The 15,643-nt window shown below is 41.2% G+C and overlaps 1 protein-coding gene across 1 annotated transcript; it reads left to right on the plus strand.

The window, feature by feature from the left end:
- The first annotated feature begins 2,288 nt into the window (after positions 1–2,288).
- On the plus strand, positions 2,289–10,964 carry dusp19a (dual specificity phosphatase 19a). The gene is made up of 4 exons (XM_041200527.1): positions 2,289–2,760; positions 4,117–4,163; positions 6,932–7,084; positions 10,370–10,964. Exons 1-4 carry the CDS (start codon positions 2,538–2,540, stop codon positions 10,556–10,558), a joined length of 612 nt encoding a protein of 203 aa, XP_041056461.1. The 5' UTR covers positions 2,289–2,537; the 3' UTR covers positions 10,559–10,964.
- Positions 10,965–15,643: the final 4,679 nt, after the last annotated feature.

Consider the following 15,643-nt stretch of genomic DNA (forward strand, 5'->3'; position numbering starts at 1 on the left):
TAGGAGAGACAGTTTTTGTATGAAATTGCGCAACTGGACCAAAATGGGTCCCTGATACAATTGTTTCTGAAACAGGACTGTCATCTTATCAGTTAGAAGTGGAAAACAGAATTGTTAGGAAATAAGCGGATCATCTCAGGCGTCGAGAAACACTCCAACAACCAATTAGTCCATCTGAAATCGAAGTCGCTCCTTTGACCCCTGAGGTACCAGATTGGCAAATAATAGACATACCAGGTGTCTCTGTTGAAGTAAATAATTCTGAACTGCCATTGTCTAGGGATGTCCCTGAAGCTGCTATTCCTGTGCAAGTTGATTCGGTGGAAGAACCGCCAGTTGTAGAGTTGTGTCGGTTGACCCGAAACTGAAAACCTCCTCAAAGACTAAGTTTATAATGGCATGAACTGTACACAATTGAATATAATATGGGTTCAGATGTTTTGTTAATAAGCAGATAAAACAAAAGTAAAGGGGGAGGAATGTAATGATTGTAAGTTAAACTATTTCTTCTTGTTATGGGAAATCATGTGACTGTATAGACCAATCAGTCTTGAGTGTGGGGATCCTTAGGAGTGGAGGTTTTTAGCCTTGGTCGTGGAAGAAGCGTGTAGCTCCCTCTGAAGTCTGAAAATAAAGTTTACTGTTTCTACAAGAAACCCATTCTGCACTCTCCAAGTTTATTTCACAGGGCCTTTGAATATTTTTAAGGCAGAGCTAAATATATTCTTGATTAACAAGGAATGAAAGGTTATCGGGGTAGGTGGGAGGTTATAATCAGATTAGGCATGATTTTATTGAATGGTGGATCAGGCTTGAAGGGCCGAGAGGCCTATGCCTGCAGCTAGTTTGTATATTCGTATGTAAACTTTGGGTCTGCCCAATAGCTTCTTTTGTGGCTCATTGTCAAATTTTGTCTCACCTCCTGTGAAGTGCCTTGGGACATTTTACAACATTAAATGTGCTATCTAAACAAAAATTGTTTCTGTTATTCAAGCATTCCTGCTGAGCATGGGGACCATTCTGTTTGAGATGGACCAAGTGGTGCCCTCTGTCAAGGACCTTATACTGATAGCTTTGCTGTCATGGCTATGGCTGACCTCTTTGTGAGCACTTGTTGACAGAGGCTTCCAAAACATCACTGCAGTCCCACACAAAAACAGAATTACCTGGAAAAACTCAGCAGGTCTGGCAGCATCGGCGGAGAAGAAAAGAGTTGACGTTTTGAGTCCTCATGACCCTTCGACAGAACTTGAGTTCGAGTCCAAGCCCACTGCAGTCCCACATTTTGTTCTCTATCAGTGCTGTACCTTTGCTGAGGCACTGCCCATGTTAACACCATGAATTACTGCATGAGTTTAGTGTGTGGTGAGTCAGCTGCTGAGGCATACCATAAGAACATAAGAAATAAGAAAAGTAGACCATTCGGCCCCTCGAGTCCACCCCGCCATTCAATAAGATCATGGCTGACCTTCTTGTGTTTCGATTTCCACATTCCCACCTAAACACAATAACCTTTGATTCCTTTGCCTAACAAGAATCTATCAACCTCTGCCTTAAAAATATCCAATGACCCTGCCTCCCCCAACTGATTAGGCAGATAACTCCAAAGTCGCACAACTGTCTGAGAGAAAAAAAATCTCATCTCTGTCTTAATAGGGCGATCCCTAATTTTAAAACAGTGCCCAAAACAGTACCAAAATCAGAATAGGATTTCTCCTAAAAACATAGGACCTTATTCGCTTAAATTATTCATTGTTTTAAATAGTTCCGATGTGCGTTTATGAATGTCTACGGAGAAGCCTGATCCAATACGTTCAGGGTGTGCACACTGTAGAAGTAGGCTGTTCGGCCCATCATGTTGTGCACTCATTTCCTGCATGGTTTATGCCCATTTAGTGCCTGAAATTAGACTTCTTGTGGTTGAATTTAGACCATTGCGTTTTAATTGCCCTTGATCTCACTGAAATGATTTAACTTCCTACAGAATTAAAGGTCTTATAAGTTATTTGAATAGATAAGCCTTCTTGAATATATGAACCGTGTGAAGGGAAAGGGGGTAATGATTGTCCCAGTGAGTTTCCCAATCCCACAAACTACTGATCTAGCCACAATGGGATATGCATCGACAGCATCATGCTGGAGGATCACAGGCAGTTTTCCAATAAGCTTGCTGCAGCGAATCTATTACACAATGCTAACGCGAAGCATCAAACTGCGATCTTCCTGGTGTAGGTGGCGATACCCCTGGAGTAGTGAGGTTCTGCTTTCATTATGCTGCTCTAATTTTAAAGATGTTGTTGGTGGTTGCACATTCGATTATGCTCCAACAAGCATCTTGGAAAATTAAAAGTAGGCGATTGAATAAGTGGATCAGTCTAAAAGTAGCCTTGAATCGCTCAATTCGACCTGCAGTGGGTTGCAGTGTTGTTTATTTCAACATATTAAATTCAGACATTTTGCATTTCTGTGCGTTAAACATTTGACTGCATTTCTTTCCCACCGTTTTTATCTTGACTTGTTTCTGTCATTCAAATGCGATGCATTCACTTGCCGATGAAATCAAGGCTTTCTCAAAGGCTTCGCTCAAAAAACAGAGCACCAGAGTGACAACCATAACCGGGAAAAGACTTATTGAAACACTGAGAGACGCTCGAGTGCAGATAGCGGAAGACGCGCATCAACTGGACGGAGCTTGTGGATATGTCGAGGACACCAGCCTTGATCTGAAAATTGGTGTTGTCAAGCCATGGCTTATGCTCGGTGAGTTAAATTTGACTAACATTTGCTGAAGATTCTGTGGTCTGACTACTACACCGTTCTTGTAGACTGTAGGATTGCTACCTCTATTTTGATTGTTAAAGGAGGAAAGTAAACTTAATGAAAGTTTTGTTCTTTATAATAATTTGTCATTCAGTTAAAATACAATAGCAATGTGTCAAGTTATCTAAGAATAAGGATCAAAAAAGGTAAAAAATTTCTCCAGCTGCCGCCACATAACACATATGCGACATAACAGGATAGAAAATGCATCCACATAACGGAAAGCAGGGCCTCTGTACAGGTATAGACCCTGAACCGGAGGGGGGGGGGGGGGGGGGTGGTGCGGTGCTGACATCCCCAAACTAATTTATTTTTCACGGTGCCACATAGCTGTGCTTCTTTGTAGTTTATATAAGTACTAAGATAAATGAGGTGTGCACCTCTGGCTGTTTCCATACGTGATTGAGGGCGCCAAAACTGCATCAATAGACTGTTTTGCTTATTATTATTATCTTGCAGTCTGTGATGGAAGGATTTTATTTCCCTTCTTTGAGTGTTCTCCCGTAATCTAAGAACTTGGAGGCCGTACGGTCGCACCTTTGTTCTTCCTATTGGACCATCTCTTTAAAATGATGCTGCACTTTTCACCAATTCGTGCTGTTTCTTTCACATACGATCAGAGATTATTGTTGTCAGAATTTATCTGATTTATTTTTAGTTTACCACACTTGCCTAAAAGAAATAACTGGTGTTACAGTATTTCAACGTGAGAAATAATTTACAGAACAACTTTCGAAAGATCCTGTAGTTTAAGTCCCTTTGGTGGCAGCATTCAGAATGATTTTTCAGTTATTACTCTAAAAGTTTCTTTATTTATACAATTTCATTTAAAAAAATGACTGATTCTTGGTTACCTGTCCTAACGTAAACCAATAATTCTTAGATCATATGAAAATTCAGGACAATCTGCCTTTGGAAGTAGTGAGCAGTATTTGTGCCACCCATGGTAGATTCATTATTTTCAACTGGATCTACTTGCAGCTGGTGCACAATGACTTGATTTGTGGATAGACATTCTATCCAGAACTTCATCCTGTTGGTATTAAGTACTTTCAGAGCATAAAATTACAAGATAGAAGCCCATTCTCCCATCCAGTCCTTTTGGAGTCATGTTACTGTTTAGATCAATTGATCTCCAAAATGTTTCAGAAAGTTGCAGAGGCTAGCTCAAATGTTAGCCTGAATGACTTTATCCGAATTTTGTTTCTGTATGGATATTGGCATCTTCTGCCCCTCTCCATGATTCCCCAACATGAAGAATATTGCTGATTTTTTTTGTATTTAATTTTCTTCCAGCATCTCAAGATGTAGCCCATGATTATGAAAAACTAAAAGATAATAAGGTAATATGAATTACTTCAGATCATTAGATAGCATTTCAGTAAAAAAAAATGTTAAGATTGTCAGCAGCAAAGTGGTTCCACAGAACAAGTGTTGTAGGATTGTGCAGGGTGGGTTGCTGTGGGTTAGCAGGGGCTGGTACAGATGTAAAACTGCTGGTGAAATCATTTGGCTTCTCTGCTATATCTTTGAGCAATCAATGCAATTCAGCACCTGTGATGTCAGCTTTTTCAGCTGCAGTTGCTCAATAGCTTGGGGGTCAAGAGGGAATTAAAAGTGTTTGTACCCTCAGTCAAAAAGTGGAAATGCTGTGTTAAATGGATAACCTTGGCTCCTCTAAAGCCTAGTATGTAGAGGTACTGCCTGGTGTAGTATTGTCATACAGACCAGTAGGTCTTGGTTCTGTTATTGATCATTGCTGAGGTTGAGGCGATTTTAGCTGAAGTGCCAGTTTAGGTACTGGAATGGATCTCAGCACTCTTTGACTAAGGAGCTGAAAAATATCCAGGGCTCCCACTCCTGACTGCAAATCAGTTACCTCTGCTGGATAGTGACTGTCTGTGACCACTTCCTTATTTCTTAAATAAAAACACAAAATGCTGGGATTACTCAGCAGGTCAGGCAGCACCTCTGGAGAGAGAAACAGTGTCTCAGGTCAATGACCTTTCTCTCTATTTCCATTACCATTCAAACTCCCAGTTTATCTCCACCCTTGGCCCCTGGAAAAAAACTGCCCCAGATAACTTAACTCCCCACTCTGTGTCATGAAACTTGTCCTGTCAAACAGCTGTCCAATCTCTGCCATTGACATCTCATCCTTGTCAAGTCACTCACCAGCCCCCATGCTCATTTCTTAATTGTTGCAGCTCTCACCTTTTCACTTTTAAGCTTACACATTTAAACGTACATCAATTGCATCTAGCACAAAATTTGGTTGGGCCATGTTTAACACTCCTGCGTTTTCTTTCCATGGTCCAACCCTCCTATCTGAACTATGCTGAAGTGTTAAAAACCCACATCTCCTTTTCTCTATGAAAAATTTGCCTCCTCCAATCCCCTTCCCTATGCAAGAAGGAATCTGGGTTAAAAGACTTCCAACAGGGAGTTGTTGCATATTGGGGAGGTGGCGTGTTTTCATCATTGTCCTTCCTTGCTTTTCCTCTATGCTATACCTGAGTGGGTGTTCTCTTGGGTGTTTTCTACACCTACCTCTCCCCGGGCAGCCAGGGCACCTCCCGCAGTGGCATCTCCTCCTGCTTTCACCCAGTCATCTAATTTCCTCAAGGATCCACCCTTGGCCTCGCTCCACCTTGTCTACATGCTGTTCCTTGGTGACAATATCCAGAAGCACAGAGTCAGTTTCCACATGTGTACTGATGACACCCATCCAACATACCCTTTTTTTTTGTAGTGCACTGGTGATTTTTTAATTGTATAGACCCTTGAAAATATCTTACATGGCTATTCATGCAAGGTAACCTAAAAGGGCCAACTTGTATGTAGATTGTGCAGAAACTTTCAGGTTCCTGCACGACCATATGGCCATGCAGCTTATGGGAGCATTACGCCTGCCTCTATCTTTCCACCACTTCCCTAGACTGCATGAACATCTCTGGGCTGACAGGCAGCTTGTCCTACATTAAGTCGTGCAAAAGCCAAATTTCCCTAAATTGAATATTGGGAAGCCTAGAGAAATTGCTTTCAGCCTTTGCCAAAAACTGCACCTTAATATCAACTCCAGCTTTGGCTGCCCGCTCCAGCTGAATTTGACTACATCCAATCTTGTCATTCCTCTCCCTGGCCTTGCCATACCATCCATCTACAACCTTCTCCAACCTTGCATCCTGGACCTCTTGTGTTCTTTATTTTCTTGAATCTTGTTTGCTGTTCTTTCTCTCTTCCTCCTCCTGTTCTACCTTCAGGGGCAGAAACTTTGGGAAGATGTGATAGAGTGGTGCTGTCACTGGACTAGTAATTCAGAGGCCTAGACTAATGCTCTGGGGTCATGGGTTCAAATCCCGTCATGGCAGCTGGTGGAATTTAGAATTCAATTTTAAAAAATCTGGAATTGAAAGTTAGCTTCAGTAATGGTAACCATGAAACTATCCTTGATTATTGTAAAAACTCATCTGGTTCACCGATGTCCTTTAGGGAAGGAAACCTGACATCCTTACCTGCTATGGCCTACACGTGGCTCCAGATCCACAGTAATGTGGTTGACTCTTAACTGCTTCTGAAATGGCCTCACAAGCCAGTCAGTTCAAGGGCAATTAGGGATGGGCAACAAATGCTGGCCTTGCCAGCGGTGCCCACATCCCATGAAAGAATAAATAAAACTACAGCTGCCCTAGCTCTACTACTTCTAAAACATTCTCAAAATGTATACCTTCGATCAAGCTTTTGGCCATTCCTTCTAAACCTTCCATAAAGACTCGATGCCTGCTTTTGTTCTGAAACACTTTGGGATGCTTTTCTACATGGATTGTACTATACAAATGGTGTTACTACCCATGGACATGTTCTCTTTCATGATTTCCTACACTGCAAGTACCTGATCACATTGCATCTAAGTAGTTTCAAGGCACTTTCCCTCACTGAGGAGGAAAAAGTCAGAGGCTGAGTTGATCTGTGTGAGTCACGTGCATCTGTTGTGATCAGCCAAAGCACTTGAACCATTTTGCCTTTTCCATAGAGAATTGTTATAGATAGAATTTAAATGTGAATCGGACAGTTTTGTGCCAATTAGTTCTAACTGCTTTTCTCTCTCAAGATTTCACACATCTTGAATGTAGGCTATGGAGTAGAAAGTGCCTTTCCATGTGAATTCATTTATAAAAGCATTTTAATACTGGACCTCCCTGAGACTTCTATCACCTCATACTTCCATGAATGCTTTGAATTTATTGACCAAGCAAAGGCACAGGTGAGAAGTGCAAGTAATGCAGAGACAATATTAATTCCTTTTCATTGGAACATGTTTAAAGAATGTTTGAAATAAAAGAAATTGGGTGACCTATTAATAAAATATACAAATATTTTAAATTGTTGATGTGTTTGCAATGAATAATTTATTCCTTTTTCCACTGAACTAGACTTAATTTTCCTTTGACAAAGGAATGTATACGGGAAGAAACTGACTCCACACATACATAGTAGTGAACAACTGTTTTTTATTATTTATTACTGAAGACCACATGAAAGACTATTCCAGTAATAGCCATTGCTCTTTTATACAATGACCTCGTCACCTTTAGACATCATGACTGGCAGTATGAAACTGCTTGGAACGAGTTTGATCATTCAGATTCAAAATTACTGGAGCAGTTTAAAAACCTTCATTAGAAGTTAAATATGATGGCCATTCTGCAGTGGCTACACTGGAGTTAGAAATTTTAAAAAACGAGCAATGGCAAAAATCACTACAGATACCCAGAATGTCCACATAATATGATAATTGTACTTCATTTAATAGGATGCAAATACCCATTAGCAGTAAATATAAAACAACAACAGAAAATGCTGGAAAAACTCAGCAGGTCTAACAGCATCTGTGGAGAGCAAAACAGGGCGAATGTTTCGAGTCCATATGACTCTTCTTCAGAGCTTTTATCAGCTGTAAATATAAATTCTGCAGTGACAAACTAACCAAGGCTAGTTTAAATGTAACATTTTGTTTTTCATTTAAACTAGTGAACGATCTGTGGCATTTGTTGCTCACTCACATATCTGAATCTATCATGATTGTGTTATTCTGTGTGTGTCTACCCACTGCACTGTTTCCCTGTCTCTTTCCATTCTGCTTCCATCTGGTTTTCTCTTGTTCTCTTTTCCATTCTGTCTGATATTCTGCTTGTCTCTTTTTTTGTGTATGGGATGTTGGGTGGTGTGACAGGGAAGTGAGCAGGGCTGCAAGTGATTTTTTATTAACAGGTGTGGTGTGTTGGTTATGGAAGCACATTGAGGATGGATGTAGGGCACATTTTCAAGTGGGCACCAGTCAAGAGAGGGATGTAGCCAGGCTACAGGCCTGTGGATTATGGGTGGAGTGGGGCATGAATTGGGTAAAGCTATAGTTGCATTACCTGTCCTGCATTAACTGGTAACAGGGTGAGTATTGAACTGCTGATGAAGATAGGTAGGTACAGGAACTGTTGACAAAATTTGCAGCTCGGCCTTTGGGTTATGGATTTGGGAGAGGATCCAGACAGGATTGTAGTAAATCCTGTGGCACAAAGAATGAAAGAGACCTTGTCAGGTCACTGGATGGTACTAGAAAACAATGTGAGGAACTGTAAGCAGCTTGTTGTACACCTGTTTCCTTCCTTTCTCCAATGACTTCTCTTTCCTTCCTTCCATGGCTCCTGCATTCTCCCCCTCCTGAGACACCTGTGTTGCCTTTCCTTGCTGTCACTCTGCTCCTCTTCCAATTCTGCTCCATTTCTCTTCACCCCCCGCCATCCTCCCCACTGATATCTTCATTGACTGCTTTCCCTTGACCAACCCTAACATTCTCATTGCCTCCAGTAATACCTTCTGACCCCTGAAATTCCCTTTTTGCCATCCCCTTGCATTCCCCTCTGCTCCCTTGCTTCCCTGAACACTTTCCTTTGGTGTCTTCTATTCCTGTTTACATTTTATTTCCTCCTCTCCTCTCAAAATCCATCTTGTAACATCCCACTCCTCATGCCCAAAGATGTTCCCTTCATCGTAATGCCCTCCTTATACCTCCTATTAGCCTAACTTGAATGTTTTATAAAACAAATGTGAAACATATATTGCTAGAATAATCAATCTGTTGCTAGGCTCTGGAACGGGCAGCATTGATTAGACTGTAGCCTTTAAAACAGCCTAGAGTGAGTTGAATCATGACTGGGAGGAGGTGAAGGGGACAATGCAGCAAGTGACAATAATCACCAAGTTGCCAAGTAGTGGAGAATGGGCCAGAGGGTGATGCATAGAGGCAGAGATGTGGCAAGAAATTTCAAACATGGCTATGGTTGGAGTGGAGAGTGCAGTTAGTAGATACCAGAAGCTGTCAAATGACAGAAAAGCAGCCTCAGCCAGTGAGGATATATGCTGGGCAGGGAAAGACCCCAAAGATTGCTGGACATCTCGATGGAGCCTGTGAGATAGTGAGCAGTTGAAAACATGCTGGGAGTAGACAAAAACAAGGTTGGGGGAGAGCAGTGCTAAGGGATGCTGCATGGTAGGAAGCAGCTAAGGCAAAGAGGAGGCTGATGAAGACCAGGGAAGAAGCCATACGATGGAAATGGACCACGACCTGGAGAAACTTTTGTTCTGGGAAGCATCACCCACCATAAACCTGGTTGGGTCTGCTTAAAGTAATCTTATTTTGGAAACAGGCCGAAAGCAGAGGAGTGCCCCTCCATTTCTTCGCCTCACCACCCATCCTCAATCTCATTTCTCATTCTGGGCTGGATTCAAATCCAGGTGACAGGAGTGTTCAAATCGGCATTCATGCTACTCCATTGCTCTTTTGAAATGACAAATTTAGATTTATTTTTGTTTACTTTGCCTTTTAATTTTCAGTTAATTTTGGCACAATGGTGCTTGTGGTACAAATGTTTTACATATTAACCTAGAAAACAAATATTATTTGTGGACACAAATTTCAAATAGAAATAGAGGACACAAATCCATAAATATTATCCACTCCAAGGATCCTAGAGGAGTGCTTTGGAATGATAGATTAAAACATTAAAAAATAAATCCAAAGGCCCGAAATCTGAGCACAAAGCAATTAGAAGCTCCTTTCTCTTTAGTGGGTTGATGTGAGGTTATCAAATGACAGTATTTCATGATTAAATTATATAAGTTGATGGACAGCATCAATAGTTAATTGAATAACACATACAGAGGAGTATCATAGCTTCAATATATTTTATGATGTTCAGAAGTAAAGATTTTTAATTATTCCTTTTTCATTGAGTTATTCGCTGTAGAATAAATGTCCTCTGCATCCTTTAAGATCATGCACAATTTAGGAAAAGTTATTTTGAAGATACTAGATATCATTGGCATTGCTTGAAAACTGAACATTTACTGTACTTTTTTATTTTATAGAAGTATATTTATAAATATATATTTTATTGTAAAAAGTTTGCTACTGTCCTTGTAGAATTAAGAATGAATTGACCATTTTTAAACACTTTTATCTTTGTCTTGTTTTTCATGTTTCCTTTTCAAGAATGGGATTGTGCTAGTTCACTGCAATGCTGGAGTGTCGCGTTCTGCATCTATCGCCATAGGTTATCTCATGTGGGAAAATGGACTTAGTTTTAAAGATGCTTTCTCAATTGTGAAGAATGCAAGGCAGACTATCAACCCTAATCCTGGCTTTATGGAGCAACTAAGGAACTACCAGCCAAAGAAATGAATAAAGTAAAATGGGCCTGAATACAGTGAACTGATAACCTTATGGATACTATGTACCTTCAGTAGGAAAGCTATGGTGAATTATACATTTTTAATTTGTTGATTATACAGTTTTTATTCCTGATTGTTAATATTTTCAATACTATCATATGCATAAAAAGTGAATATTAGTAGCAGTATTTGCATTAATCGGATGCTAATTTGGATGCTGTTCATTTGTGACCAATGAAAATCTAATTGACTACAAGGAAGTTGTGCTCTTTTGTAAACTGTGTCCTAACCATGAGGCTGTAGATATATTTATTGATGTAGATCAAACATGTTCTAGGTTTTTTTTGTGCATGTAGTGGTTTGTATTAGTTAATTTTCGATCACTATAACTTAAAACAAAAACTTTCTAGCTGTAAGGCAGTGTTTATATGTTGTGTATTACTTTGGACATTACATATTCTGATATGGAACTATTGCAAAGGACATTACATTGAAGAAAAACAAGCATAATGGCCTGGATTTTCAGAGTTGGGATGACTCAACAGCCCTTTAAAAATGGTGGCTGGGACCCGATTCTGGGATTCCCTAGCCACTTCCCGGGGTTTCTGGAATGCCTTTTAGGGTTGCGGGGTGGTTCGGGTTGTGAGCCTGCACCCTGCACTCCTTACTCGCCTGGAAATGGATAGACATGTCCTAGTCCTCCACAATTTTCATGGAATCGGGCCAAGTTTTCAATGAGTCGTGGTTGACGGCACCTCAGAGATGCATGTATAAAAGTCTGCCTGACAGGACCTTTTGAAAGGTAAATTCAAAAGATGCTCCTCATGCCCCCATGCAGAGGTATGCCTTGCCACCCACCCTCTGTACCCCATCATGTCACCTATGCCAAAGTGTGTCCCCAAACAACCCTTATGGCCCCTCATGCCCCCTATCCCAAGCGATGTCACATCCACATCCATTCACCCACTATACAATGTAGAGAACAAATGAACCCTATAGTGACAGTAGGTTGTGTAAAAGTAGCTTTAAAAACAGTCATTCATTGATAACATCACTTTCTTAGAAAAATACTCATTTTCACTATAGCCCAATAAAGGCATCAATCATCCAGATCCTTTACAGTTTTAATGGTTGAAACTGTAAGCACTTGAAACCTCTTTATCTTGGGTAAATAAACATTGTGAAATTGACAGCAGAGATCAGAGAGCTAGAGCTGCCAATCAAACAATATTTTCTCTGGAGCTCAGGTGTTTCAACAGGCTAATGGATTTCTAGGCTCTCAGCCAATCTCATTTTGTATTATTGGCTGAGAGTCCAGATATTCATTTGAGTACAAAAACACCTTAATTGACACTTTTACAGGCTGTAATAAAAACTATTTTTATGAATTAATTTTTAAAGCTTTTTTTAAACGTCCTACTGTCACTATAGAGTTCATTGGGTCTATACACTGCATACTGGGTGAATGGGGATGGAAGTGCCATAGCCTGGCATGGGGGCATAAGGAACCATGGGGGTTGTTTGGGGGGGGGCACACCTTGCATGGGGGCAAGAGAGGCTGTAGGGACTGGGAGGAATACCTTGACATGGGAGGCATGAGGGGCCATATTGGTTGTTTGGGGGAAATACATTGGCATGGGGGGGTGAGGGGGCATGAGGTGGCATGGATGGGGCATGGGTGTGACAGTTGGGGGCTAGAGGGCCTTATTTTCTTAATTATAACTGGGACAAAGTCACACAGCTCCGAGACGAGCCTTTTAAACTGCCTGGCTCTGCACCCAGCAGCTCCTGTGGCTGTCACCAAAATGTTTTTCCCGGGTCAGCTGGTCCAACCCCTGCATCACCCCCCACCCCACCTCACAATCAAAATTCCATCCTCGTGGGCACTTTCTCCTGAGGTGAGAAGGCCAAGCTGAGAATTTTACTGACTCCCACAAGCCGCCTCGAGGATGAAAATGTATCAAATGTTGTTAATATTTAAGAAATTGTATAATATCAGTTGTACAGTAGAAATGGCTAAAAAGCCTAAATGCTGTGCAGAAGCTCTGATGCAGGAATATCTGTTCAGATTGCTTCTGCCATTAGAATCAGTATGTACAATGGAATCCTGCCTTAAAATCATGTCTTTTATTTATTTCCGCTTTTTTTAAAAAATAAGTTGATCATACAATATATTTCCAATTGGATTCTTAATTTGCTTCCAGGGATCTTCTCATATACAAGTACCTGTATCATTTTAAATGGATATGAAAAGACAGACATGCTCCAAAAGCACTCGAACTTCATTCTCTTCACGAGTATAGCTTGAAGCATTATGATTAAAAACATATTAAAATGTAGTGAAATGATGTGTGTATAACTAATAAAATGGCTACTTGGTTTCATTTGCCCTTTCCTGCAATAATAGTTTGCTTTTTTTTAAACGGAATATACTAATCATCTAATTGCTCATCTTTTTTGGAGATTTTTACATGGGTCTCGCTTTTGGCAACAAATCTGTTCATTTTGGATCAGTTTAAATTGAGAATTTCAGCAAACTATGAATACTAAGGCGAGCTACTTTAGATTCAAATATCATTGTCCTGTATAAGTGCATTGTTAAAACAGACTGCCACGTGAGCTGACAATTATGGTACATAAACTTTTAAAGCTACTATTAAACATAGTAAATATGTTTCAAAATTAACACAATCTGGTGCATATACTGTAACGTCATACATATTTTAGGCCCTCTAAATATATCTGCTGCTATAGGTTGCATCAGGTATTCTAGGGGCACAATTGTATCTATATTGAGTGATTTGGACTTCTAAATGTATAGAACCATATCAAGAAAAGCCTGATAGTTCAAACAGAAACCAACAAACTTTGTAGTTTTACATGCAATTGCTCAAATATGCACAATAATTCATTTGGGAGATACTTCATTCACAATTAAAGTTTTGGCTTTGTAAATAATAGTCATTGGAAACATTAAGGGCTGAATTTAATGGCCATGGTGATGGCCCTGTCCACTGGTTGGAAAGCTGGTGACAGCTCTGCTGTGACCATTTCCATGAGCCCTGATAGGTTAAATGTCTATCGGGCAGTTAACTGCCTGCTATCAGGGATTCCATGTCTTTAAAAGCAAAGATCCACCTCTAAGAGCTGCTGGCTAATCAGAGGACCGACCAATTGCTCTTTAGTCCTATCAGCACTGCCAGGAAAAGTGACTACTGTTGGGAATACAGCAGGCCCCGGAGTAGCAGCCATAAAGGAGGTCTCAGAAGACAGGTGAGTGGAGTGGGCTTGGTGGAGCCAGTCAGGCAGGCCCCTGCAAGGGAGGGTGGGGAAGTGGTTGTTGTCGAGGGTGGAGAGGGCTCGTTAAGCAGGGGATGGCCCTTGTGAGGCACAGGATGTTCGATCAGGAGAGTGGCCCCCTGAGCCTGCAGGATCCTGGCAGTCTTCCCAAATGGTGTAAGGCCTCCACCCCACACCCACTGCTGTTAGAATACCAGGGTGGCAGGATGAGGCCATTAAATTGCTACTTAAGGGCCTTAGTTGACCTCTAGGCAGGAAGGCTGTTCTTGACTTTTCCCGCTCCTAACTTAATTGGGGAGAGTTGGGAAGGTGACAGGCTCTCCACATCCTGTCATTCCATCCAGTTCCTGGGGTGGGTGGAACTAAATTCTGGTCTGCAAAGGCAGTTCAGCCATCTAAGCATCAATGTTATAGATTCTTAACTGCAACCTGGTGCACAGTGTTCTACAGAAATAAAAAGTTAAGAGTGAACTGAGTCTTATTTATGATGAGGAATTAAACTGAAGCTGATTGGAAAATATTTTGAATGAAAACAGGCCCCTATACATTTGATACAAAATACAAATTGTTAAAGAAATACAAAGTAGTTTAACTTGGAATATTATTTTGCAGCAAACCTACATAAACAGTACAATAATATTTACTGCCAGATATGAGATTATTTTACCATTCTTTAACCTTCCAAATGCCAGATCTATCTGAAACTGCATCAAGGAGAACAGAAACTACCGTAAATAGTCAGCACATCTTGCAGCATCTGCTGTGAGAGAAACATAATCAACATATTTCAGATTTCCAGTATTTAGCTCTTGTGACATTTCAGATCGAAGATTTCTGGTCATCGACCTGAAACGTTAACTCTGATTCTCCATGGATGCTGCTAAACCTGCTGAGTATTTCTAGAATTTTCTGTTTTATTTCAGATTGCCAGCAATATTCTGCTTTTAAATTAATGATGCTACAGCACTTGTGTTATTGAATCATCCTGTTGATTTTAAGCCTATTGCTGGAGCAGTCAGTTTTGTTGCATTACAAATTCCTTGTTTTCGTTTCAGTTTTTATTCATCAAAAATACCAAGGTTGGAATCATCTGGTCCTGTTGGCATCTGCCGTCATGGCAACCATCAGCGGACAATATGGCATGAAGGGCAAAAAACAGTTTCAAGCCATCGTGAAACCACTTTGCGATCGTCTGCTCTGCACGTCAAAGGCCGGCCGCGTTTCCTGCCATCCAATGTTGGCACCTTTGTTTTAATGCATTTGCATCTCATTATTGTGTCCTTACGCCAGAATCATCCTCCCATGTTGCATTGACTTCAGAATGGCGTGCTTCATGACTGCCTTTAAAAGGCGTGCACCTGGTGACCTGAAATTCGAGGGGAATTCAGACGTGAGTGCAAGCAACCTTGCGCTTGTGAGCATCACCCTAAGGATGTCAAGGAAGAGGCACTGTGCATTCGGGGTGGGAGGAGGGCACAGGCAATCGCTTTTACCCACCTAGCTTTCAGTATGGTGCTAGGGCAAGGGCTCCAATGTGGGTCAGGCTGGGGTGAGGTGGAGGTACTGCGGGGCGGGGCGGGGGGGGGGGGGGGGGGGGGGGGAGGTGAGGGAAGTGGCTATGCACTTGGAAAAGCTTGTCAAAAGTGAGCATTCTTCCGCAGCTGAGACTGTTCAGCAGAAGCTCCATTGACGTGCTTGGGGTCGGGCCTCTGAAGCTTTTCTGCCTGCTCAAGCAATGTAACAGTATGAAAGCACCACCAAATGCTCCAGAACTGTTCACGCCTTGGGCACAGGC

Source organism: Carcharodon carcharias, chromosome 12, assembly GCF_017639515.1.
Source record: "Carcharodon carcharias isolate sCarCar2 chromosome 12, sCarCar2.pri, whole genome shotgun sequence".
In the NCBI taxonomy this organism is placed as follows: Eukaryota; Metazoa; Chordata; class Chondrichthyes; order Lamniformes; family Lamnidae; genus Carcharodon; species Carcharodon carcharias.

What these genes read in the sequence shown, in the direction of transcription:
- dusp19a (XM_041200527.1), top strand. Translation starts at nt 2,538, where the DNA reads ATGCATTCACTTGCCGATGAAATCAAGGCTTTCTCAAAGGCTTCGCTC. An exon ending in AAAAACTAAAAGATAATAAG is followed by an intron (nt 4,164 to 6,931) that starts GTAATATGAATT and finishes TTCTCTCTCAAG; the next exon opens with ATTTCACACATCTTGAATGT. An exon ending in TTGACCAAGCAAAGGCACAG is followed by an intron (nt 7,085 to 10,369) that starts GTGAGAAGTGCA and finishes TTCCTTTTCAAG; the next exon opens with AATGGGATTGTGCTAGTTCA.